This window comes from Xenopus laevis, chromosome 3S, assembly GCF_017654675.1.
Source record: "Xenopus laevis strain J_2021 chromosome 3S, Xenopus_laevis_v10.1, whole genome shotgun sequence".
Taxonomy (NCBI): Eukaryota; Metazoa; Chordata; class Amphibia; order Anura; family Pipidae; genus Xenopus; species Xenopus laevis.
The window spans coordinates 20627126-20653649 of NC_054376.1; the positions used below are offsets into that span (position 1 = coordinate 20627126).

The 26524-nt window shown below is 45.8% G+C and overlaps 1 protein-coding gene across 6 annotated transcripts in view; it reads left to right on the forward strand.

The window, feature by feature from the left end:
• The window catches only part of wiz.S (widely interspaced zinc finger motifs S homeolog), a 100493-nt gene extending 74972 nt beyond the window's left edge, over window positions 1-25521 (forward strand). For 4 of the 6 annotated variants that reach the window (XM_018254981.2, XM_018254984.2, XM_018254983.2 and 1 more), the window contains 5 exons: window positions 5387-5740; window positions 6472-7377; window positions 8275-8628; window positions 10488-10677; window positions 24101-25521. In XM_018254981.2, the coding sequence (XP_018110470.1) occupies window positions 5387-5740; window positions 6472-7377; window positions 8275-8628; window positions 10488-10677; window positions 24101-24248 (1952 nt within the window). In that variant the 3' untranslated portion in view covers window positions 24249-25521. Of the gene's footprint in view, window positions 1-5386; window positions 5741-6471; window positions 7378-8274; window positions 8629-10487; window positions 10678-12011; window positions 17207-24100 lie in introns of those variants that run through there. The other 2 variants (XM_018254982.2, XM_018254985.2) reach the window with 2 other exon arrangements.
• The last annotated feature ends 1003 nt before the right edge of the window (window positions 25522-26524 follow it).

Here is a 26524-nt window from a genome sequence, read left to right on the forward strand (position 1 = left end):
GGCAGACTACAGAGATATCTGGGAGAATGGGAAACACATGTGACTCTTGGGTGCTGACAGTAATCCAACAAGGTTACAGAAATCCCTTTTCAAATCTACCGCCAAGGAAATTCCACACATCGTGGTTGCACCCCCCACTACTACTGCTGTTTCCCATATCAAGCCCTTCTCTCTTGCAGCTCCTTATATTTGGAATGCCATTCCTGAAACTCTCCGGAGAGAATCCCCCTTCAGTATTTTTAAATCTAAAATCAAAGACTACCTCTGGGAGAACCTGGATAACACGGGAACTGGCACTTATATGACTGTAACCTACAGCATACCCCTCCGAATTGTCTGTATGTTACCCTCACATTTAGACTGTACGCCCTACGGTGTAGGGTCCTCTAGCCTTTTGTCTTCTTGACACTGAGCACTTAATCTGTATTGTAATTATATTACACTTATTGTTATATAATACATATAATTATATAATACACTTATTGTTACTTTTTATTTCCATGACCCCTTGTTTGTTACTACTAATTTATTGTTTTGCTGTACAGTGCTTTGCCCTCAAGGAGCGCTATACAAATAAAAATATACATACATACACTCCTCTTAGATCAGGCAGTTTGTCTGCTCCACCAGACAGGAGTGATACAGGTTGTCCCACGAGAACAACAATACAGAAGGTTCTACTGAAAACTCTTCCTCGTAAGAATAAAGCAGGGCAGCTTCAGACCAGTCCTAATTTTAAAATCACAACACAAGGGTCGCCACTCAAAAGTTCAAGATGGAATCTGTCATCGCAGCCATGGAACCAAACAATTTTATGACTCCCATAGACTTACAGGATGCTTACCTACATATACCTATTTCCCCAGAATCTCGCAGATTTCTTCGATTTGCCATCAGGGACCGCCACTACCAATTTACAGCATTACCCTTGGGGCTCTGTACTGCGCCACATGTTTTTACAAAAGTTCTTACTCCAATAATAGCCTACCTCAGATCACTGGGGATAAATATCTGGACGACTTACCGATTACAGTACCATCAGAATCCTAAGCAGTCAAGGACATACCGCAACATGGATGGCTGATAAACTACAAGTGTGTTCTACAGCCAAGCCAAAATATTCTGTTTCTAGGCTTACAGTTCTACTCTTAAGCTCAAAGTATTCCTGCCACAGGACAAGAGTAACAGACCCACAGATGCCAGCCTCACCGGCTGGGAAACGGTTTACCAAAATCATACCCTACAGGGCAGATGGGCACCAGGAGAAATCTCGCCACCCATCAATGTCCTAGAACTCAGAGCGATAGCGCTAGCCCTGGAATGCTGGTCATCACTCCTACAATATCACTCGGTCAGAGTACAATCGGACAATGCTGTGGCGTACGTCAACAAGTAGGGAGGAACACGCAGCAGGTTTGCCATGCAGGAAGTCACACAGATCATAAAATGGGCAGAGCAGACAGTGCCAGGAGTACAGAACTGGGAGGCAGACTACCTAAGCAGAACAACAGTAGACCAGGGAGAATGGTCACTCAACGGCAAAGTATTTCACCAACTGAAGCCCCGATGAGGCAACCCAGAGATCGACATGTTAGCCTCAAGACACAATTCCAAACTTCCAGTTTATTGTGCCAGAACAAACGATCCAGGGGTGGCATCCGTGGATGCCCTAGTGATTCCATGGGCCTTCAGTCTGGTGTACCCATTTCCACCTCCAGCAAAACCACCACAATCCTCATAGCACCCGACTGGCCAAACCGTATATGGTACATGGACCTATTTCAACTATCTATATCCAGATCCTGGCGATTACCTCCCCGACCCAACTTGCTCACTCAGGGACCACTCACTCATCCCAACCTACTACTACTTTGTTTGACAGCATGGTTGTTGAGACCGGGTGGTGGACTCGTCGGGGATACTCACAGCCATAGACATTCTATTGCAAGCATGTAAGAAATCCACAGCAATAGTGTACTAAAGTGTGTAGGACATTCCTAGCCTGGTGCCAACAAAAGGGTCTACATTGGAAATGCGAATTTCCATGCCTCATTATACAGTTTCTCACGAAGGCTTCCGGAAAGGCTTAGCTCTCCCCACACTTAAGACCCAGGTGTCAGCCATGACAGTCTTAACTCACTCATGTTGGACAGACACAGCAGAGATCCAAAAAATTTTAAGGGGGTAGCCAGAGTGTGCCCCCCACTGAAGCAACCACTTTCAACCTAGGACCTGCCATTATTACTGACTGCATTGCAACCAGAACCCCCCTTTGAACCACTGACATTGTGCGATCACAAGTGGTTGTCACTTAAAGTTTCATTTTTGATAGCCACCACAGGTGTCCGAACTGGCCACCCTCTCTTGCAAAGAGCCATGGACATCTCTCCACTCTGATAAAGCGGTACTCAGGACTATTCCGGGTTTCCTGCCCAAGGTAGTGTCGGAATTCCACATCAACCAGGACATTATAGTACCGTCTTTTTGCCCACATCCGACACACGAGAGAGGAAAACTTTTACATACACTAGATGTGAGAGCACTGAAAGTTTACTTTAAAAGATCATCATTGTACCAACGTTCTGATAACTTGTTTATTTTCTATGCTATTACACACAAAGGACTAGCCGTATCGAAAAGGACAGTTGCCCTCTGGTTGGTAGAGAATATCAACGCTGCTCACGATTACCAACAGAAGCCCAGCCCTTTTTCAGTAAAGGCCCATTCCACAAGGGCACAGAGCACATCTTGGGCACTTTACAATATGGCAACAGCAGAACAGATTTGCAAGGCAGCCATCTGGGCTTCACCAAATACATTTAAATGTTTTTGCTTCACAACCGGCTGCGTTTGGCCAAAAAGTTCTTCAGGCTGCTGTTGCACAATGAGCGTGCACATTATGCTACGCATCCAAGGGTCATACCCACCCTGATAGAGGGACAAATTTTGGACATCCCATTATGTCTGCACTGACAGGAGGGTCAATACAGAAAAGGAGATTCTGGATTCACCATAAAATTATTTTTTCTTAGGCCCAAACTGTCAGTGCAATAAGTTCCACCCAGGCGGATTTTAGTATGGGCCAAGGCACCTTTTCTGTCGCTATCATCTCTTATCTGTTGAGCTTTTCAAAAGAACTGAGATGAAGAGGTGGAACCAGACCTTATATGCAAAGGGAGTGGCCAAGAATCCACAATCTTCTGTCCTGCCTCCAAAGGTGAAGGATAACATAACCCATTACATCTGCACTGACGGTTCGCGCCTACAAGAAAAGGATTTTCTGGTGTGTCCAAAATCTCCTTTTGCACAGCCTGTCTATTTACCCAGTTTTTAGTTTTATACTGAATAATTCCTTTAATAGTGAGGTCCTGGTCAGTTTGCACATGTAAGCGATTTCATGCAGAAATGCACATTTGAGTGTGATCTGCTCTGTGTACAGAACCATTAAAGTCAAGGTTGGCTGCATGCCCTTTTTGGAAAAAGTACTGGTGAATTATAACGAATTGCTGCTGGTGGGGTTTTTTTTTGGTGGTACACCCCTTGAGCAAACAGCCATTCAGACTCTTCTCAGTGGCTGTTTAGGGAGTACGATTGTTCAGATCTTAGCATGCCACTCGGTCTGTTGCTCCCCCCCCCCATTTTTAATTTTTTTTTTTTGCTGTTAATGGCTTTCCAATGTGATCAAAGATTCATAAATTTGAATATATCCAATGTAGTGTGTTCTTGCTTGCTTTCCTTCTGCTAACCTGTCTCTCTCTCCTTCTCTGCTCCTTTAAAGGTTATTAAACCGTTGCCTGCCCAAGACCGTAAAATCTATGGGTCTGGCTGACAACTACCTGACAGCCATCACCATAGGTTCTACTGTTCCGTGTCCTGTTTTTCCAAGCTGCACCCTGTATTGCCCAGCGGCTTGTGGCACTTGCAGGATCAAAGAGGGCTGACCAATGGTGAGAGGGTTAAACTCAAGAATTTTCTTTTGCTTAACTGCACCTAGTACAGGGCACTTAAACATCAGCCAGAGTAAGTGGTTGTTTGTCTCTGCTTCTCCATGGCTTTTCCCAAAGTTACCCTAGACTGCTCCCATATAATTGAGATGTGACTAAAGTGGAGCCTATGGAAACAATGTTTGACTGAGCTGCAGGCCACTTGGTTGTGTGAGTAAAATCGGTTGTCAGGTTAGACCATTTGAGGTCACCTTTTTGGGACATGGGCGTTTCTGGCTCCGCTCCCAGCTGTCGGAAAACAGCAGTGGGTCAATGTGAGTGCTATGAAGATGTGGAATTCTCTCCCTGAATCAGTCACACAGGCTAATAAATTAGATGGGTATAAGAAGGGGTTGGATGGCTTTTTAGCAAGGAAGGGAATACAGGGTTATGAAATAGGAATTTATATTACAAATTGATCCAGGGACTGATCCAATTGCCATCTTTGATTCAGGAAGGAATTTTTCCCCCTCTGAGGCAAATTGGAGAGGCTTCAAACAGGGTTTTTTAGCCTTCCTCTGGATAAACTAGCAGTTAGGCAGGTTATTCATAGACTTAAATGGTTGAGCTTGATGGATGTGTATCTTTTTTCAACCTAACTTACTATGTTACTATGAAGCCTTTTGTCTCCCTGTAACCAATTCTACAGTTACTCAATGGGAAATACTTTATATATTATGCAAGCAGACTGGTGTAGATTTGCGTACAAAATCGATCACATTGAATAACATCTGATGGTAGCACTGGTTAAAATGGATGGAAGGCTTTCTGTGAAGATAAGGATTTTGTGTCAGAGAAAACTCTTCTCTAGTGCAGAGTTATATCTTCTAGTGGTTAGACCTAAAGGAGCACCTCCAATTGCTTCTGGTACCATGCCTATCCCAGTTTTTCCTGGCTCTTTGCTTTGTGTGCAATTCTTGGCTTCTTACCCCAGCGCCCCCCCCCCCCTCCGGGTCACTTCTGATTTGTTTTTGCTTTGTCAGAGGAAATCTTTCCTGTGTTCTGTCTGCTGCTTTGCATCCTTGCTGACGCTACTATAAATGTGGCTCGACTTTTGGCAGCGTGTAACTTTATAGAGAACAGACTTTCCACTTCAATATAGAGTACAGTCTGTCTGGTGGTGATTTTTCCAGTCAGGAGTCCCACACCACTGTTCAGCCTTTCTCTTAGTAGGATAGGTTCTAATATATCAGAAGTAAGGAATGATTGTGGATCTGCATAGATCAACAAAGGTATGAAAATGTTATCATGTCTTATTTCTTTACCATGCTGTTTATCATAAAAGGAAACACACAAAAAAGTGGTTTTACTTTCCCACATGGCTTGTTTGGTCTCGTTATTCTCTGTTACTAGTCCTCCCTTTTCAAGCCTGGATACTCACTTCTCATCCGCTCCTTCCTCAGCCCCAGGTTCAGAGGAAGTCCGCTGCGAGTTCTGCGGCGAGTTCTTTGAGAACCGAAAGGGCCTGTCGAGCCATGCACGATCCCACCTGCGCCAGATGGGGGTCACGGAGTGGCATGTCAACGGCTCACCCATCGACACCTTGCGGGAAATCTTGGCCAGAGGGACCTATCCCAGGGCTGCCAACAGAGTTGGAGGTTCTGGCTCAGAGAAGCTTCTTGCCCTTCCTTCTCCATCATCCCCCTCAAGGCCTCTCGCTTACAGTGGGTTGTCTCCAGCCATGCATCGCAAGCCACACAGGCTTCCCTCCTATCCACACGGCGACTGGTCCTCTGATCTCTCACCTCTCAATCTGTGTAAGTGAGCTATTTCCACTCATATGTACTTGCTCATCATGCTCATTGCTTCTAAACGCATCTGTTGCAGCCATCATCCTTAGTCAAGGTTATCCTCTGAAGCTGCTTCTAGTTATGGAACATTGTGGTTTAATGATAGAATAAGCGGAGAATATTGCCCTCCATTGTGCCCATGTTTCAGGTCCAGTAAAGCAAACAAAAATTAAATAATTGTTGGTCCATCAATTATTGCATGTCAAGCCCTGGCATTAGTGCTTGCAGCAGATTGTCATTAGGGGGCGGCCAAACATTTTGGCACCACGTTTTTGGGATTTTCCGCAGTGCTCAATAGTACCCTATGTTCCTTTGCAGGATTTTTTTTTTTTTTACCACAATTGTTTGTTCTGTTTATGCCCAACTGATGCATGAAGACAGAATGAAGAGAAACAGATGCTGAGAGAGAGATAGTGAACATAAACTTGATTATTTCAAAAACGGTACAGAAAATTTAATTGGTCATATTTAGTTTTTTTACTTCAGTATGAGGAAGCTTATATTATATTAAATTTAAATTTTCGCGATAGTTCCCCGTTAATAGAGGAGCCTGTGATGACACATCTTTTTTTTGTTTTTTTTTTCCCGTTACTTGATTTTCCTCTTTTTATTTCCTCCTGCTTTTTTTCCCCCTCACCATCTTAATTTTCTCTTTTGCACAATTCGTTTGCCTTGTAATTTTCCTTGTTTCCCCGCAGCCTCTCGAGCAGATCCATCACGTGATATCCGCTGTGAGTTCTGCAACGAGTTCTTCGAAAATCGAAAAGGCCTGTCGAGCCACGCGCGGTCTCACCTGCGCCAGATGGGCGTTACTGAGTGGCATGTCAACGGCTCTCCGATTGATACACTACGGGAAATAATCCGAAAGAGGCGTCCACATGTCTCGAACATTAAAAAAGAGCCACGGGCAAATGATGAGCCTACTAGTCCTTCACGCACTCTATCATCCCTTGGTCTCGGGCCATCAGGTATGGAGCAGGACCACCCTGTCTCACCTCTTATAGGAAGACCCCACAGCACATTCTTATCACCAATGTCTCCTAAGCGGCCAGCATCTCATGAGCCTCGGCTAAGCCACTCTGATCCAAAAAGCTATGTCCATTTAGAACCAAAGCCCAGCAACCAAGGAAAGGTTTACCTGCAAGGGGAGGGACGGCCCAAACTCTACATTCAGGAGGACAACCGACCTAAGTCGTATTTGCAAACCGAAGGGAGGCCCAAAGCATATATACAAAGCCAAGGAAGGCCTAAAGTGTTCCTCCAAGGTGAAGGAAGGGCCAAGACTTATGTGCAAGGAGAAGGAAGGCCTAAGCAGTTTTTGCCAGGGGAAGCCAAGGCCAGAGCCTACAACAAACCATATCTACATGGAGAAGGGAAACCTAAAACATTCATGCATGGAGAAGGCAAGCTTAAATCATACCTGCACAATGAGAGCAAAGCAAAGCCTTTCATGCACGGAGAGGGCAAACTCAAGACATTTGTTCACACTGAAGGCAAGCCCAAGCCATACTTGCAAGGAGATGGAAAGCCTAAGGCCTACATTCAAACTGAGCTGCCATTCAAAGGCAAAGTAAAAGCATCTCCAGACAAAACCCCCGCAACGTGTAAGTAGAAACCGTGCTTAATTCTTTTGCTTCTTCTGCTTTTCTAACCCTATTAAATGGCGTTGGCAGGAAAAGAGTAAGGTGTTGGCCAGTTAGACTCAATTGTGACTATGCATGGCCCAGCCTGGAAGCAGCATTCTTAACATCTTTGCTAAGTTATAGCCATTTACTTAATTGCTGGCAGTGTCTCAGGCTTACAGAGGAGGAGGGCTCATTATACAGGTGGTTTAACTAGGAGAGACGCGCTGCTTAAAGGATAATAAAACCTTAAAAATAAGTTAATGTAAAATGAGTGCTATTCTAAGCAATTATGCAATGTACATTCATTATTTTTTTTAATTCCAAGATACATGTACTGTAAACATCAATTAATTTTGTTACAGCAGCGCCATCTGCTGGTCCTGACCATTCTGATCACCAAGTATTCAAGGAAGTTGTCAGGAGAAACAAAGAAGCAGCTCTGATGTTTGTCTGGTTAAGGAAAGATTTGAGAAAGGTTTCTAATTTTATTCCTAAGCAGAAGAATATCCGAGCAGCCTCTTTCTTTCTTCTAACAACTTCCTTGAATACTTGGGGGTCAGAAAAATGACCAGCAGGTGGCACGTTGTCACAAAATGTATTCATATTAACAGTACACGTATTCCTTAATATATTGGGATTAAAAAAAAATAAATGAATGTACATTGCCAAAGTGTTTAGACTAGCACCCTCATCAATTTTACTTTCACTTATTTTTAAGGTTTACTTATCCTTTAAATGCCGCCTTCTAAATAATTGATCAGAAATAAATTGATAGAATGCACTTCCACTAAAGCATAATACATACATATATTTATGCTTTTTTTTTATTATTATTATTATTGAACTCATTTTACCACCCTACTTTTCTTTGTGCAGTAGAGGCATGCTGTGAACTGTGCGGCCTGTACTTTGAGAACAGGAAGGCCCTTGCGAGCCATGCTCGAGCACACTTGCGGCAGTTTGGGGTCACTGAATGGTGTGTCAATGGCTCTCCTATTGAGACGCTGAGAGAATGGATGAAGCAAAGACCTCAGAAAGCTGGAGCCTATCTCAGTTATATACAGGGAGGGCGCCCTTTCTCCAAGAAATTTAAGCGCTCCAATCAAACACCCAAAGCGGGGGCAGCTGAGAGCCCAGTGTCACCATCTGCAAAGATGTCTGAGGCAGAGAGGAGCCATGTCACCCCATCATCAGCAGCAACAGAAAAGCAAGCAGATGGACCAGTACAGAGTAAGGCTGATTGATCACTTGTCTGTGTACACCAGGAGTGCCCATACTTTACTAATGCAAGGTCTACTTTTAGTGATGTTGGCTCATTATGATCTACATCCATAAAAGCATTCGTAGCATTGGTTTTATGGAAAATATTACTTCAGTATTACATTTATTTTTGAGAATATATAACAACCATTTCTTATGTAGCCTTAACATAATAAATATCTGAATAAAACGAGGGTTATTTAGTCAAGCTGTTTGTTGTTGGGATCCACCGAATTCAGGATTGGATTCAGGATTCGGCCTGTTTTCAGCAGGATTCGGCTGAATCCATGTACCTAGTGCACCGAATCCTAATTTGTATATGCCAATTAGGGGCAGGAAGGGAAATTGTGACTTTTTGCCACAAAACAAGGAAGTAAAAAAAATGTTTCCCCTTTTTCCTTTCCTGACCCTAATTTGCATATTCAGATTTGGTTCGGTATTCGCCAAATCTTTCACTAAGGATTCTGCAGAATCCTAAATAGTGTATTTGGTGCATCCCTAGTTTGTTGAGTGTCTTCAGATCTACTGACCACCAGTTAAAGGTCTATTGGTAGATCCCAATCTACATTTTGGGAACTCCTGGTGTAGATCAATGATTTCAGTATAGAAACTCAGCCCTGTTTTGTGCATTAAAGGAATTGTTCAGTGTAAAAATAAAAACTGGGTAAATAGATAGGCTGTGCAAAAGAAAAAATATTTCTAATATAGTTAGTTAGCCAAAAATGTAATGTATAAAGGCTGGAGTGACTGTATGTGTAATATAACAGCTACAACACTACTTCCTGCTTTTCAGCTCTCTTGGGTTACACTGACTGGTTACCCTGGTTACCAGGCAGTAACCAATCAGAGACTTGAGGGGGCGCCACATGGGTCATATCTGTTGCTTTTGAATCTGAGTTGAATGCTGAGGATCAATTACAAACTCACTGAACAGAAATGTACCATGTGCCCCCCCTTCAAGTCGCTGACTGACTCAGCTGAAGAGCTGAAAAGCAGGAAGTTGGATTCTGGCTGTTTTGTTAGACATCTGTTCACTCCAGCCTTTATACATTACTTTTTTGGCTAACTAACTATATTAGAAACATTTGTTATTTTGCACAGTCTATCTATTTACACAGTTTTTAGTTTCACACTGAACTATTCCTTTAAAAAGAAAAAAAAAAAGCTATCGGGAACCAATGGGCTGAGACAAAGCAATGAAGTAGCCTGGTTCTACTAACCTTTTTAGGAGGCATTTGCCTTTGAAAGTACATTCCCTGCCTGGTGGTTAGGGAGTATACACTTGTGTTATTTCTTATGTCTTCATGCTCGGCTCCATGCTACCCATATTGTTCATTTTAGGATATAGACATGCATTATATATGTAGATTTTTATTTGTATAGTGCTTGCTGAGGGGGAATCACTGTAGTATTCCTTATTCACTGGGTGGATTGTGGCAGTGTATGTGACGTTGCCCTTTTAGAGTGCAGCAATTCTATTGTAAGCTTTCTTTGGTGATGTGTATTCTAGTGTTATTCTGCAGTGCTTCAGACTTAAAGGGTAACTTGAACCCTAGCAACCAGAGTGCTAAAAATTGCAAACTGTAGAGCTGCTGCATAAAAAAACTAAATAACTCAAAAAACACTAATAAAAATGAAAAACAATTGCAAATTGTCTCAGAATATCACTCTTAACATCATACTAAAAGTTAATTTAAAGGTGAACAACCCCTTTAACAGCAGCCTCCAGCATGCTACTGAGAGCCAGGGGCTGTGATGTGTTGTTCAACATCATCTGTAGATTATTTAAATGTGGTATAAACCTTCCTACTTGTATGTTTGTGCTACAGAGACGGAGCGGCGCCAGCCTAAGCCACCTGAGATTCCTCCATCAGGGGAAGATGGAGTCGGTGAGCACAGCCCCAAAACAGAAGAAACAAGACCACCTCCAAGGCCACGCCCTGTCCCATCCCTGGTTCCCAGGCCGCCCCAGACCTCCTTAGTGAAATTTGTGGGGAACATATACACACTGAAGTGCAGGTGAGTTTTATTTCATGGGGTGTGTTTGGCTAAGCCAATAGAGATCCTTCCCTGTCATTTCCCTGTTGTGTACCCTTACTTTCACAATAATAATCCTGTCTGTCGTCTTTTTTTTTTTTTTATCCAGTACAGGTTTTTTTTCTTCCTTTAAAGGAGAACTAACCCCTAAAAATGCCATTTTATATAGTGAACTTATTGCACCAAAAGTTTCAGCTTATCAATAGCAGCAATGATTCAGGACTTCAAACTTGTGACATATGCTCAGACAGTCCATGCTGTCATAAAAGGGAGGTTCACTTTTAAGTTAACTATTTGTATGTTATAGAATTTCTAATTCTAAGCAACTTTTCAGTTGGCCTACCTTTCATTATTATTTTTTTTTTTTGTATTTTTTTAATTACTTCCCTTCTCATGATTCTTTCCAGCTTCCAAATGGGTGTCCTTGACCCCATCTATAAAAAAAAAAGTGCTCTGTAAGGCTACAAATGTATTGTTGTTGCTACTGTTTCTCTAGAACGGCCCTTCCTGTCAGTGCAAACCACTATGGGGGTTAAGTATCCACCTCCAGAGGCAGGACAGAAGAAACTAGAATCTCTGTCCACCCTCCTCATACAAGTCTCTGCTCCACCTGTTCCCCTCAGTTTTTTTTCTTCTGTCCTACGTGGAGGTTAGGACAGCTCCTATTTATTAGGTCAAGGACACGGTGAGCAGAACACATTCTGGCTCAGATGCCTACAAATGCCATCAGCCCGAACACCACTCCTCAGGACTGGTGGGCTTGAGGAGAGGAATGTGCCTCATTACCACAGTAACCATCTCTCAGAGATTTGGCTGAGGTCCACATGAGGTCCACATGAAATTGTTCTTTTCCCAGCCAGGGAATCGTGCGCACCGTCTTTTCGCGCCGGTACTAAGTGGAGTAACTGCACTTCCGGGTTGGCGCCAAAGCTGCAGATGGATGCGGCTGCCATCTTAGATTCAATGACCGCGCATAGTGGTACACGGAGAGAAGCACTAAACTGCCACGTTTAGCTCAAAGAACAGTCTTACAGCCGGTAGGCTAAGAAAGACTGCATGGGCAAATTACTTCTGGGGAACAATTCTCTCCAACGCTTCCGCCTAAAAATGCAGGCAAGGGGATCAGCCACATAACCCAAGCAGGGTAATGGGCAGGGGTCACATACCTAATGCCTACAAGGCAGTAAGGTTTAAATCATAGTTGTATACAGTGCCCCCTGAAGAGTGGTACGTATACAAGTATGTTAACTACAGGACACACCGTCCTTAGGTTACTAGTTCATGGGTATTAAACACCATTTTTTCTTCCCATACAGAATCGCAACATGGAAGCAGACATGGGTCTATAGGATCTTAGGAAAGACATGACCAGTAACATCTCTACACCTAAGACAAAAATGTGACTGCTAAAAGATCACACAACCAATTTAAAAAATGTAAAATCTTTAAACATACTTTACGCAAAGGAGAACAGGTCTGTCTAGACTGCGCAGAAACACCAGACTCTGCACCAACTTTATTACCACATCCAATCCCATTACAGCAGACAGAGGGTAGCCCTCAACACCATGATACACAGGGTCCTTCTACCTCAGTAAAACCTCCCCAATTGGAGGAATTATTTGACTGGATTAAAGCTACCATTCAAACATCCATCAGGCAACCCCCTACTCATACTAAGAAGCAAAAGGCAAAGCTGCTTTTAGATACGTAGTCATAGCCTATGCCTAAGTATCTTTGATACGAAACGCGTCAGGACTGAAATGTTTTTAATCTGCTGAAATATACTTGAATAATTTTACCCTAAGAGTGGACTGCGGAGTGCTTGCCACTAATTTTGGTTTGGAGTGCACATTACCTACAGCTACGGGCCACTCGTCTACCTTCGTGAGTGCAGCCTTTTCCCAAAACCTCTACGTATTTAGAAAAAGTGTTGTTAGCCCAGAAGCGTGGGCCCTGGGGTATGTACACCCAGGTCATCGGGTTTAAAGGGTGAGCATGTTTATGGCTTTGAGGAGGCTATTGATTGTTTATATAAATACACGGGCTTTAATAGTGGGATCGAGATATTCCCCAAAAAGAATATTTCTTTTTGTATACCTGTGCCTCAAAAAATTAGAGGTTGGGATTGAGCTTAATTTTTGTTTAATGCAGAATGAAAATCATACAATAGACCATGGAACTCTCAAGGGCGACCCTTTCGAAACCCTTCATTTCACAACTCTCAGGCAACACGGGTGGATCGTAAACCACAAGAAGAGCCAACTCACAACAACACAGCGCATACAATTCTTAGTAATGTTGTTGGACTCTTCTCTGCAAAAGATATTCCTCACAACCGACAAAATTCAGACAATCGGGCACACAGCACAACAGGTCTGCAGCCAGACTACAATATCAGCAGAGCTGTGCCTCAGACTACTAGGCTACATGGTGGCAGCATTAGAGGCTCTGCCATTCGGCAGGTTCCACATGAGAGACCTACAGAATCATTTCCTCAGCCACTGGAACAAGAACCACTCCAACCTAACACAACCTATCACGATCACTATACAGTCAACAGATCACTGGGATGGTGGACTATACTACACAACTTGGCCCATGGAAAGGCTTGGACCTTATCCCAGTGGACAGTAGTGACCATGGATGCCAGCCTCAGAGGGTGGGGGGCGACATGGCCACCCTGCACCTGCCAGGGGACTTGGTCACAACAGGAGTCAAGCATTCCCATAAATGTACTAGAGATCAGAGCAGTTCGGCATGCCAATAATGCATTGGGCACAGAAGTTGATAAATCAACCTCTCAAATTCAATCCGACAATGCTACAACGGTGGCCTATGTAAACAAGCAGGGCGCACACGCAGCAACCAGGCAATGCAAGAGGTTGCTCAGATACTCAGCTGGGCGGAGTCGCATGTTCTGGCCATATCTGCAGTTTTCATACCAGTTGTAGACACATTAGTAATACCGTGGCATTTCAGCAAGGAGGCCTTTCCCCCTCTTGCTCTATTACCAAGGATAATACGAAAGATTCAGCAGGAAGGAACTGTAACCATCCTAATCACTCCGGATTGGCCGAGAAGGCCATGGTACTCAGATCTCATCAATTTGTCCGTAGCTCCGCCATGGCGACTCCCTCTACGTCCAGACTTACTAATGCAAGGACGAATAAAACACGACAATTTGCCACGTCTACATTTGACGGCATGGCTGTTGAAACAGATATGTGGCGTGCCAAGGGTTTCTCTTAAAGTGCAACAACTATTCTCATGATGGCAAGAAAGCCATCCACAAAGAAGGTTTACCATAGTACATGGAGAGCAAATATAAAATGGTGTAATTCCATGTGCGTACCCTGGAGACAGGCACAAATTCAAACAATCATTGAGTTTCTCACACAGGGTTTCGATTTAGGTTTATCCTTAGCCACCATGAAAGGAAAAATTTCAGCGATTTCTTTACTACTCCAGCATCAGTGGGCGGTAGAACCAGAATAGGTACAATTTTTGCAAGGAGTAGGAAGGGTCAGACCACCATATAGGGATCCAACACCTCCCTGGGACCTTACTACAATATTAACGGCTCTACAAGGACCTCCCTTGAAACCGTTAGCTTGCTGTGCACTTAAATTCCTTGCCTGGAAATTGACTTTCCTGTTAGCAATTACATCTGCAATATGTGTATCTGACATTGCAGCTTTATCATGCAAGGAGCCCTGGCTGATAATACAAGATAGAGCAGTTTTCAGAACAATACCTTCATTTACACCCAAAGTGGTTTCTGCTTTCCACATATGAGATTAATGCTTTCCACATATGAGATTAATACCTTCACTGTGTCCAAACCCACTGAATGACAAGGGGAAAGCCCATAGCCAGATGGCTTGTAGAAACAATAAATTGTGCATATGATCTCTGTAAAAAACACAGACCATTCAAGGTCAAAGAACATTCCACCAGAGCTTTAAGTACATCTTGGGCCTCATTATGTACTTTTGCAAAGTTTTACAGACTACATGTCTTCCATTCAACCCCTGCAGCATTTGGTAGAAAAGTTTTACAGGCTGCAGTGAGGCATTAATTCATAGATATTCAAGTACCCAGCCCTAGAAGGGGGGACAGCTTTGGGACGTCCCCATAGTGGTCTGCACTTACAGGAAGGGCCAGTCTAGAGAAATGAGGATTTTTTGCTTGCCGGAAAATCCTTTTCTAGATGGGCCGGACTGTCCGTGCACCTAGCACTTCCTCTTTTACCTCAGGTTTTCAAGTGTACTGTCCACAGGAGGAAGGACCTGCTGGTCATTAGGAGACCCAACTAAAAGACTTCTTCGGTCAGCAGTTAGCGCTGACACTTGGGGCAGACTTCTTGTTCCCCCCCCCCAACGCGGGAATTTAGACTGCTAAGGCCAGATTCTCTTATCATACAAAGAGGCCTCCCAGACCAAAACCTGTTTCCTGAGGGGGACTAGGGACTCTGGCTGGGAACCGCAAAGAAATGGCAGTAAGAGGAACACCTTACCCCTGACTGGACGCATGGCAGAAGGTAGGACAGGGGGGCCATTTACAAGGGGTGGAGGATAAGCTGCATCAGCAGCAGGGGTGACTCAAGTTACCTATTTTGCCTGTCATTCTAAATTATCGAATGGGCAAGTACCTATAGACCCACCCCTACAGGTACAAGGAGCTCAATCAATAGTCTCTTTCCCAAGAGGGGAATTCCAGAATTCAGCCCCCAGAATGCAAACAGACATGTCGGCACTATCGTGGGCTATTCAGCTGTATTTGTCGCTGGCATCGCTCCAGAATATAGCTGATTCCATTGCAGGCACGATTGCTAACTCCATTGGAAAAGCTGTGTCGAAGATACAAGAAGGGTCTGGGAGAAAACGTAAGCGTCAAATCCCTAGCCACAAATCACCTTTTCCCTCCAACTAGGACCCTTGAAGCCTCAGACTCCTCAGAGCAGGAGGGCGGAATCTCTTCTAGCTCCCCCTCTGGGGACGGGGAAAAAGGGTGGCGCAGACAAAGAAATGTTGCATGATGCAGAGCGTATCATAAGGGCAGTTCTAGAAACACTGAAACTTGATCCACCTAAAGATCAACAATCACAGTCTAAGGGTCTTTTTAAGAGACAACACGAAACTGTAACCGACTTCCCTTCTCAACTACAAGCAGTCATCCAGGATGAATGGCATACACTGAATAGAAAGTTTCAACCTAACCACAAATTTTCTAAAATGTACCCATTTCCAAAAGAACTTATTGATCAATGGACGGTACCTCCAGATGTGGACGCACCGGTTTCAAGGTTATCTAGGAATGCCACATTGCCGGTTACGGATGCGGCAGCATTCAAGGATCCAACTGATAAGTGAATGGAAGGATTCTTGATCCTCAAGATCAGCACTTTGTCCAGCACTAGCCGCAGCATTGGTCTGTAGACCCATGGAGACTTTGTCTATTTCTCTATCAGGATTTCAAGATGGTTCTTCCAGAGCAAGCCGTCTCGAAGTGGCTCAAGAAATGGCAGATGCAAGCGCTTATCTTAGTAAAGCAGCACTACACACAGCCCAGCTGGCAGCACGTACCTTAGCCTTGGCAGTATCCGTGCGTCGCACTCTATGGCTTAAGAACTGTTCGGATGACCTTAGTTATAAGAAGTCGCTGATTGCGCTGCCATTCAAGGGATCGTGCCTTTTCGAGGGGGAACTGGAAAAGATCATTTCTCAAGCCACAGATGGCAAGAGTATATTCCTTCATCAGTCCAAATCTAGATCAACACATTTCGCAGAGGGAAATTTTTTCAAGGCCAAAGTAACAGAATAACTAAGCGTTCTACTTCCCCGCACAGAACTACCTTTTGCAACAGATTCTCTGACAAGTCTCAAGTTGGAAGCCAAATAAAACCCAGGGTAAGTCCGCCCAGGACAAGCCCAATTCCGCATTGGGCTTGAGCCGCAGTTAACAATAGGGATCAGACTACTGCGGTTTCAGGACCATTCCACCGACGCCTGGGTGCGAGAAATAATTTCAGAAAGATTTCACATAGACTTCTGGATAACCTCTCCTCGGAAATTCTTCGTCAATAGTGCCCACTGATCCGATAAAAGCGCAAGCATTCCACAACTGTGTAACAACATTACTGAAAACAGGAGGGATCGTCCCAGTACCACACCAGCAGAGATTTTAGTTTTGACTCCAAATTTATTCATAGTAACGAGTAAGGAGGGAACGTTTCAACCATCTCTGAACCTCAAGGACCAGAACCTATATATCAGGGCTGTAAAATTCAAAATGGAAACATTACGGTCAGTTATAAAAGGGATGGAGCCAAGTCAACTACCTATGTTTATTAGGGATCAAAGATCTACACGTCCCAATCTGGACAGCTCACCAATGTTATCTGAGGTTTGCATTCCACAATGTAACGATCGCCGCCCGGAGCAGGCCCAGGAGCTCCGGGCGGCGCGTCCTCTCCTGCCGGCGTCGCTCCCAAGATGGCGGCGCCCATGGCCGCCACGTGGGTAAGCGGCGCCGGCGCGATGACGTCAGTGCGCCGACGTCGGCGCAAGGACGTCAATGACGTCATTAAGGCGCCAAATTCAAATAAAAAGCCTGTTTAGACGCCAGGATGGCGCCCAAGTATAGGAAACCTTGCCCTAAGTATTTCCTGGGTTCCCTGTGTGTTAATATTCCTTATCCTGATCCTGATTATTATCCTTGACCCCTGCCTGGCCTTTGGACTTTGCTGTTATCTGCCTGCCCCTGAACTCTTGCCTGGATTCTGACTACTCTCTGGATTAACCCCTTGGACACCGCGACCTTGCACCCTCAAGAAGGCTTCCTCCTTGATCCCGACTACCTCCCTGGAGGGAGCTCCCGGCTCCCTGACATTATACTTGGGCCATGGATCCTACTGAGGAAGCTACGCCTGATGTCGGACGAGCGCTCCGCGGACTGGCATCCCGCATGGAGGAATATGAAGCCCAGCAGTACCACATTGCACAGGCACTCGATACCCTTCTCTCCCGAGTGCCTCCAGCGCCTCCTGCTTCCCAAGCGGCTGCAAATCCTCCCTTGGCGGACGTCTCATCTAACACAGGTTTCTCGTCTGGTGAGCCTCGTATTCCGCCTCCTCCTCGCTTCAGTGGGGACCCACAGGCCTGCAGAGGTTTTGCTACACAGTGCCAGATCCAGTTCGAGTTTCAACCCTCGCACTTCCCCAATGAACGTTCCAAGGTGGGGTATGTAATGTCTCGTTTGGTGGGCAAACCGCTTGAGTGGGCAACATCTCTTTGGGAGAAGAATTCTCCACTGACTTTTGATGCCAAGGCTTTTCTGCAAACATTCCGTACTGTGTTTGATGCCCCGGGTCGGGTCACTAATGCTCCTTCTCGTCTCCTGCAACTCCGACAGGGAAACCGCAGCGTCAGTGACTATGCTATTGACTTTAGAACTTTGATGGCTGAAACTTCCTGGAATGACGATGCCTATAAGGCCGTATTCTATCAAGGTCTGTCTATTCGCATTAAAGATGATCTTGTCTCCAGGGAGTTCCCTGATCTGCTGGAAGATCTGATTGCACTGTCCATTAAAGTGGACACTCGTCTCAGAGAGCATCAAGTAGAGAGGGAGCATTGTAAACGATTTCAACCCGTGTTGGCACCTCGCTTCCAGAGACCTCTCTTGCAAACTCCAGCTGCTCAAGCTCCTCCTTCTCCTCCGGAGGAACCGATGCAGGTTGGAAGGGCTCGTCTCTCCGAACAAGAAAGACTCCGTAGATGAATGGCTGGCTTATGTCTGTATTGTGGCGGACAGTCTCATTTTGCGAATTCTTGTCCAGCGAAGCCCACGAGTTCTGTTCCCCGAGGTATATCTAGGGTAACACATGTAGGGGGCACTACTCCAAAGTCTCAAGAGAACACTCACAGGTTTCTCCTTCCTTTACAGATTCGCCTAGCCACTAAGACTATTGTTGGCTCTGCTTTCATTGACTCTGGAGCTGCTGGGAACTTCATGGACGCTCTGTTCGCCAAACACTTGGAAGTTCCCTTATTCCCATTGTCTACTCCTCTCCGAGTCACAGCCATTGACGACAGACCCCTGGAGGCTGAATTTATCTCCATGACGACTGGGGAATTGCCTGTGCAGGTTGGGACATTGCATAAAGAAAGACTTTCGTTCCTAATTATTTCCTGCCCATCCGTTCCAGTTGTGTTGGGTCTTCCTTGGCTGCGCCTGCATAATCCTTCCATTGATTGGTCCGCAGGACAGATTTCCCGTTGGAGCCCATTTTGCCAGCAGCACTGCCTTCCTGCTGAACCCCTCCGGAGGGTGAATATCTCTTTGTCTGATCTGAAGACTCTACCCCCCTTTTACAAGGAATTCGCTGATGTGTTCTGTAAGAAGTCTGCAGAATTCCTTCCTCCACATCGACAATACGATTGTCCTGTCGATCTCCTGCCTGGAACCATGCCCCCTAGAGGTCGTACTTATCCTCTCTCTCCAGCGGAGACCACTGCTATGAAGCAGTATATCCAAGAAAATCTTCAGCGGGGGTTTATTCGCCCTTCTACCTCTCCTGCCGGGGCTGGATTCTTCTTCGTGGAAAAGAAGGATGGAGGCCTTCGTCCTTGCATCGACTACCGGGGTCTTAATAAGATTACGGTTAAGAACCGGTATCCCTTGCCCTTGATTGCCGAACTCTTTGACCAATTGAAGGGGGCTAAAAACTTCACTAAGTTGGATCTCCGTGGGGCGTACAACCTCATTCGCATCCGTGAGGGTGATGAATGGAAGACGGCTTTCAACACTCGTGACGGGCACTATGAATATCTCGTTATGCCCTTTGGCCTTTGCAATGCCCCTGCCGTCTTCCAGGAGTTTGTTAACGATGTGTTCCGGGATCTCCTAGGAAGGTTCGTAGTCGTGTACCTGGACGACATCCTGATCTTTTCTAAAGACCTAGAAAGCCATCGCTCCCAGGTGAAGGAGGTACTCTCTCGTTTGAGGAAGAACTCTCTCTTCGCCAAGTTGGAGAAGTGCGTCTTCGAGGTGTCTAAGATCCCCTTCCTAGGATACATTATCTCTCCTGAGGGATTTGAGATGGATCCCGTGAAAGTGTCTGCCATCCAGGAGTGGCCTCTCCCGCTGTGTACCAAGGCAATCCAGAGATTTATCGGATTTGCTAATTACTATCGGCAGTTCATCCGGGGGTTCTCTTCCCGCATTGCACCTATCCTGGCCCTCATCCGGAAAGGGGGTAAACCCAGCTTGTGGCCTCCATCTGCCATTGATGCTTTTCAGTCCTTGAAAGAGGCCTTCACGTCCGCTTCTGTCCTCCGACACCCCAATCCTGAACTACCCTTCTGCATCGAAGTTGATGCTTCTGAAGTCGGAGCCCCCACTGATGGGAAGTTGCACCCCTGTGCTTATTTCTCCAAGAAGTTCTCGTCCGCAGAGCAGAACTACGATGTCGGGAACCGAGAACTCTTGGCTGTTAAACTCGCCCTTGAAGAATGGCGTCACCTCTTGGAGGGTTCTCTGATTCCTGTTCAGATTTACACCGATCATAAGAATCTCGAGTTCATCCAGTCCCTCAAGAGGCTAAACCCCAGACAGGCAAGGTGGGCTCTCTTCTTCTCTCGATTTAATTTTATCTTGACTTATCGCCCAGGCTCCAAGAATCGGAAGGCCGATGCCTTGTCTCGTAGCTTCACTCCGGTGGACCGCTCTCCTGAGAGACAAGAGCCAATCATCCCTCCAGTCAAGATTATTGCCTCCCTGTATCCACAGTTTGCCGACCAAATCCTGGCTGGTCAGTCTGCCTGCTCCTTCCGGTACTCCCATTGGGATGGCATTTGTTCCTCCTGAGCTGCGTCTGCCTATCCTGCAACAGACCCATTGCTCCAGGCAAGCCGGACACCCTGGCCCAGCTAAAACTCTTGAACTCTTACGACGCCTGGTCTGGTGGCCTGATATCCGCAAAGATGTGAAAGACTTTGTTGCTGCTTGTAATGTTTGTGCCACATCTAAGTCAAGTCACTCCCGCCCCAGTGGGTTACTACAGCCCTTGCCAGTTCCTTCCTGTCCCTGGACCCACCTGTCCATGGACTTCATTGTCGAACTTCCTCCCTCCTGTGGGAACACGGTGATCTGGGTTGTCATTGATCGTTTCTCCAAAATGGCCCATTTCATCCCTCTGAAGAAGTTGCCCTCTGCGGTGGAGTTGTCCCAGCTATTTATCCAGTACATCTTCCGCCTTCATGGTTTCCCGGTGGAGATTGTCTCCGATAGAGGCACACAGTTTACTGCCAAGTTCTGGCTTTCCCTATGCAAAGACCTGGGAATTGTTCTTCAGTTTTCATCTGCATACCACCCGCAGACGAATGGGGCAGCTGAACGTGTCAACCAAGCCCTGGAACAGTTCTTGAGGAACCACGTTTCCCTTTGTCAAGATGATTGGTCTGATCTCCTCCCGTGGGCGGAATTTGCTCATAACAATGCCTGCCACACTTCCAACTGGAAGGTCCCCATTTATGGCGGTGTATGGTCAACATCCTCAAGCCTTCCCACAAGACTTTGTGTTGTCCGATGTTCCGGCCGCTGATGACCATGCAGCCCACATGTCTGCTATTTGGGCCGCAACCAAGTCCAATCTGGAGAAGAGTGCTCTGGTTCTTAAGACGTTTGCAGATCGTAGACGTAGACCCTCTCCTCCCTACAAGGTCGGTGATAAAGTCTGGTTGTCTTCCAGGAACATTCGGTTGAAGGTACCATCTCCTAAGTTGGGTCCGAGGTTCGTAGGTCCTTTTTCCATCCTGGAGGTGATCAATCCTGTGGCTGTCAGACTTCAGCTTCCTCCTGAGATGCGAATTCCCAACGTGTTTCATGTCTCCTTGGTGAAACCCGCTACCTCCAACCGCTTTTCTGTTGTCCAGCCTCCTCCTCCTACTATCTCTGTGGATGGTCAACAAGAATATGAAGTGGAGAAGATCCTTGACTCCAGAATCTCCAGGGGGTCTCTTCAGTACCTCATCAAGTGGAAGGGCTTTGGCCCTGAAGAATGCTCCTGGGAAGGATACTCTGATGTCCATGCTCCTCGTCTGGTGAGGGAGTTCCATTCCAAGTTTCCCCAGAAGCCAAGTCCTGGTGGTCCGGAGGCCCCCCGTGAAGGGGGGGGTACTGTAACGATCGCCGCCCGGAGCAGGCCCAGGAGCTCCGGGCGGCGCGTCCTCTCCTGCCGGCGTCGCTCCCAAGATGGCGGCGCCCATGGCCGCCACGTGGGTAAGCGGCGCCGGCGCGATGACGTCAGTGCGCCGACGTCGGCGCAAGGACGTCAATGACGTCATTAAGGCGCCAAATTCAAATAAAAAGCCTGTTTAGACGCCAGGATGGCGCCCAAGTATAGGAAACCTTGCCCTAAGTATTTCCTGGGTTCCCTGTGTGTTAATATTCCTTATCCTGATCCTGATTATTATCCTTGACCCCTGCCTGGCCTTTGGACTTTGCTGTTATCTGCCTGCCCCTGAACTCTTGCCTGGATTCTGACTACTCTCTGGATTAACCCCTTGGACACCGCGACCTTGCACCCTCAAGAAGGCTTCCTCCTTGATCCCGACTACCTCCCTGGAGGGAGCTCCCGGCTCCCTGACACACAATCACCATTACCAGTTTGTGGCTCTGCCGTTTGGCCTATCCTCGACCCCAAGGGTGTTCACAAAGCTAGTGGCAGTCATGGCAGCATTGATGAGACTCAAAGGAATATCACTGATGCCCTATTTGAAAGACCTTCTTCTCAAGGCCAACACACTGGAAATTACATTTAGTCAAGCAACCGAATTAATACAACAATTCGGATGGTAGATCAACTGTTCGGCCATCACGCCGAATGGTCTTTCTGGGTCTGGAGTTTGACTCTTCGTCACAGAGAAGAATATATCGGAGTATGGAAAAGTTACTATTCGTGGTGCCAACAAAATGGGGTTTCATTTGAGGAATTTTCTGTATCTGCAATTTTTTCTTTTCTGCAAAAAGGCCTAGACATGGGTCTGCAACTTAATTCGCTCAAGGTGCAGATTTCAGCCACAGCGCAGTTAAGGAGTTTCTTCAAGGAGTGGCACATGTAACTCCGCCATCACCACCCACCTGGGACTTAAACCTAGTGCTAACAACATTATTGGATCCTCGTTTGAGCCAATTTCATCAGTGGAACTTTAATGGCTCACTTGGAAAGAAGTATTCCTGGTAGCTATTTCAACGGCCCGAAGAGTCTCAGAACTAGGAGCACTGTCATGCGATCCAAATCTGATAGTATTCCACAAGGATAAAGCTGTGCTACACACTAAGCCATCATTAAGGTGGTGTCCGCATTCCTTCTCAACCAAGAGATAGTGGTACCATCTCTATGCTCTGATTTGAAGAATCCCAAGGAAAAACGCCTCTATGCACTGGATGTCGTCTATGCACTGGAGCCCTCAAAGTCTATATCAATCGCACACAAAATTTGTCGCTCTGATTCGCTATTCGTTATCCCTTCAGGCCAGAAGGCAGGTCAGTCAGTATCCAAGACCACCATATCAAGATGGATCATAGAAGCTATTGGGAAAGCATATATATCAAAAGGGAAGTCCTCACCTCTTCACCTGAGAGCACGTTCTATGAGAGCAATGGGGGCATCCTGTGCCTGGAGGAACTCCGTCTTGGTGGAGCAGATTTGCAGAGCGGCTACCTGGTCATCCATTCATACATTTACAAAATGTTACCGCATGGATACCTTTGCATCAGCGGAAACAGCTTTTAGCCATAAAGTACTGCAGGCAGTGGTGCAGGCCTAAATGGCTAGCATTCCCACACACTGTGTCCCCTCCCCCCTGTTGCATGTGGGGCTGCTTTGGTATTTCCCCATATGTCTCCTGTGTCCCCCCCGAGACGTCAGAGAAAATAGAATTTATGTACTCACCGTTAAAACCATTTCTCTGAAGTCAACAGGGTGACACAGGACATCCCACCCAGTTCATGCATGTATATAGTTAAAATGGTGTTCCTGTTCTGTTTTCTTCCTGGTGTCCAGTCTTTGGTACCATTGGAGGTAAGAGAGGAAGTGCTAGGGGTAAAGCTGGAGTAGTCCTGGCATGCCCTCTTTCAACTGTCAAAGTGTCCTGCCTCCTGGATGATGGAGCTTTACCCCATAGGTCTCCTGTGTCCCCCTGTGGACTTCAGAGAAACGGATTTAACGGTGAGTACATAAATCCTATTTTTCTGTGAGAGAAATGGTTTAGAACAAATTTTTTGCTCCAACACCTGGATTTGATGTGTAAGTGTGAGAACACAAGTCCTTTCACCCCGACATGAAGAGAGCAGTGCCTTAGCCTATAGCTATAGTGATTCTTTCTCCCTCTCACAGGTTCTGCGACATCCAGTTCCAGGGTCCCCTTTCCATCCAGGAACAATGGGTTCGCCATCTGCAGCATCACATCCTGGAAACGAATTTCTCCAAGCCTCTGAGTCCTCCAACACCCCCAGCACAGCCAGAGCCTGCTGAAGCTCAGTAAGGGCCCCCCCACAAAGGGCCCATATGGACTGTGACTAACTGCAAACACCAGAGCACCAGTTGCGCATAAAATCTGGAGTTTGAGGGTCCATGGAATAAGGTTCTGGATGGAACGCAAGTGTTGTGATAGGCCTGCAAAATTCTTTCAGACTATTATTTTTAATCTATGTTGGAAACTGGGATGTTGCTGAAGGGGGAGTAGCCGGGTAGGCAGAGTGAGGGGGAAAACTTGGCCTGTTCTGTAGGGATGATTGATTGGTGTGTGAGGGAAAGGTTGGACGTTTGGTCAGGGTTATTTGTGCCAGGAGCAAGAGCGGTGAGGTTGGAGATTTCTTTAGAGCAGGGCTGTCCAACTGGAGCCCCGCGGTCAGGATGTTCCCCTCCAAACAATTTTTATGGCCCCCAGTCTACTTACATACGTCATAGACTTCACTGTCATCATTTTAATTCAGTCCAGATCTCCAACATGTTGTATGACATACAATTTGGCCACTATACTGTATGTAATAAGTTGGACAGCACTGCTTTAGAGTGATCTAAAGGCCTCTATCCACTTAGGCTCCATTTTGCCTACTCACTGATTTCTCCCTTTCTTGCCATTTCCCTGGGTTTGTAAGCTCTATCTCACAGCCAATATTCTGAATGAAATCTCTCTGCACTAAACAGCAGTGTGCAGGCATATGGCTGTGTTGGCATAATATGGTTATTTGGAAGAGTTTTGGGGACATGTGAGTACTTAAAGTGTTTTTAATTGACTCTTGGGTAGACAATTGGGGCGGGGGATGTGATGGTCCGTTCAACTGCAACCTACGCTGGGAGTCATGTCATATTGAAATGGGAAAAAAACACACTGGACCGTAAAGAACAATGAAATTGTGACTGTGAGGTCAATTTGTTGGGCACTCCCAGTGACTCTTACTACTTACCAGGGGCAGGTGCTCATCTTTTAGAAAGTAGGGGTAGTTTTTGGCAGGATAAGTTCCCAGCATCTTCCCAAGTATCCTCCGTTCCACTCCACATTTGGTGTATACCCAGTGCACAGCTCTTTGGAAAGGTTCTCTCCTGCACAAGTCTGAATGTCTAAGACACAGTGGATGCTTGGGAAGATGCCAGTGGACTGCTCTGCAGAAAACTACCCTGGGCCAGTGTATTTATTTCAGCATACTGAAATAAGAAAACTTTCTAAATACAATCAATTAGAAATTCTCTACCGTTTCTGAAATAATCAAGTTAATCTGTTCATTCAGGAGTTGGGTGCCAGCTGAATGATCCAATATATCTTATTGGGGGGACCCTTTTACCTAGAAGATTTATTAAGAGCTCACTTTATTAAAATCACCAGACATCGTGTGTCTCTCTACGTTCAGAATTTGTGCAAAAGTCAGTTATTTTGTTAGATTTTGTTTGTAACGGAATCCGTTATTTGAGTGAGCTCTAATTCAATCTGATATATTGGATCATTCACCTGACACCCAACTGCTGCATGAAGACAGAATGAAGAGAAACAGATGCTGAGAGAGGGATAGTGAATATAAACTTGATATTTCAGAAACAATGCAGAATCTTAATTGATTGTATTTAAATTAAATTTCTTACTTCAGTATGAGGAAGCTTATACAAATGATGGAGTCACTTGGAGGAACCCAACAAATTGGCCCATTGACTTTCCTTGTGCTTTAAAGGAGAATTCAATCTGTTTGGGGAAAAAAAACCCATACCCCCCACCCCAGGTAGACCCCCTCCCTCCTCCCCCAAGCTAACTACCCCCACCCCCGGGGAAATGCCCCATACACACATGCAACTCTTCCAGCGGAGTTGCACGCCTCCATCTTCCGCAATCTCTGTAAGCTGACTGAGAGGTAATTTTACGCATGTGCAGTTGTCGCAATCCAGAAAACTGCTTCAACTGCGCATGTGGAGAAATACCGATCTACCAGTCAGTTTACAGAGATCGCTGAAGATGGATTTGTGGAACTCCGCTGGAAGAATCTGCGCCGAGGGGTAAGTATGGAGTATGGGGCATTTTCCAGAGGGGGTAGTTAGCCTGGGGGGAGGAGGAAGGGGGGTCTACCTGGGGTGGGGTGGTACAGATTTTTTCCCCCGAACAGGTTGTATTCTCCTTTAAATGCAGTTTCTGGTTGCAAACACTTCCATTAGAAATCCAAGTAATCTAGTGCCTGGGTGATAGCAATAACATCCTATAAAACTGCTAACCCTTAACCCTGTAGACAGCTGCTATTGTACCACTACCTGGACATTAATCCACGTCAGCAAATC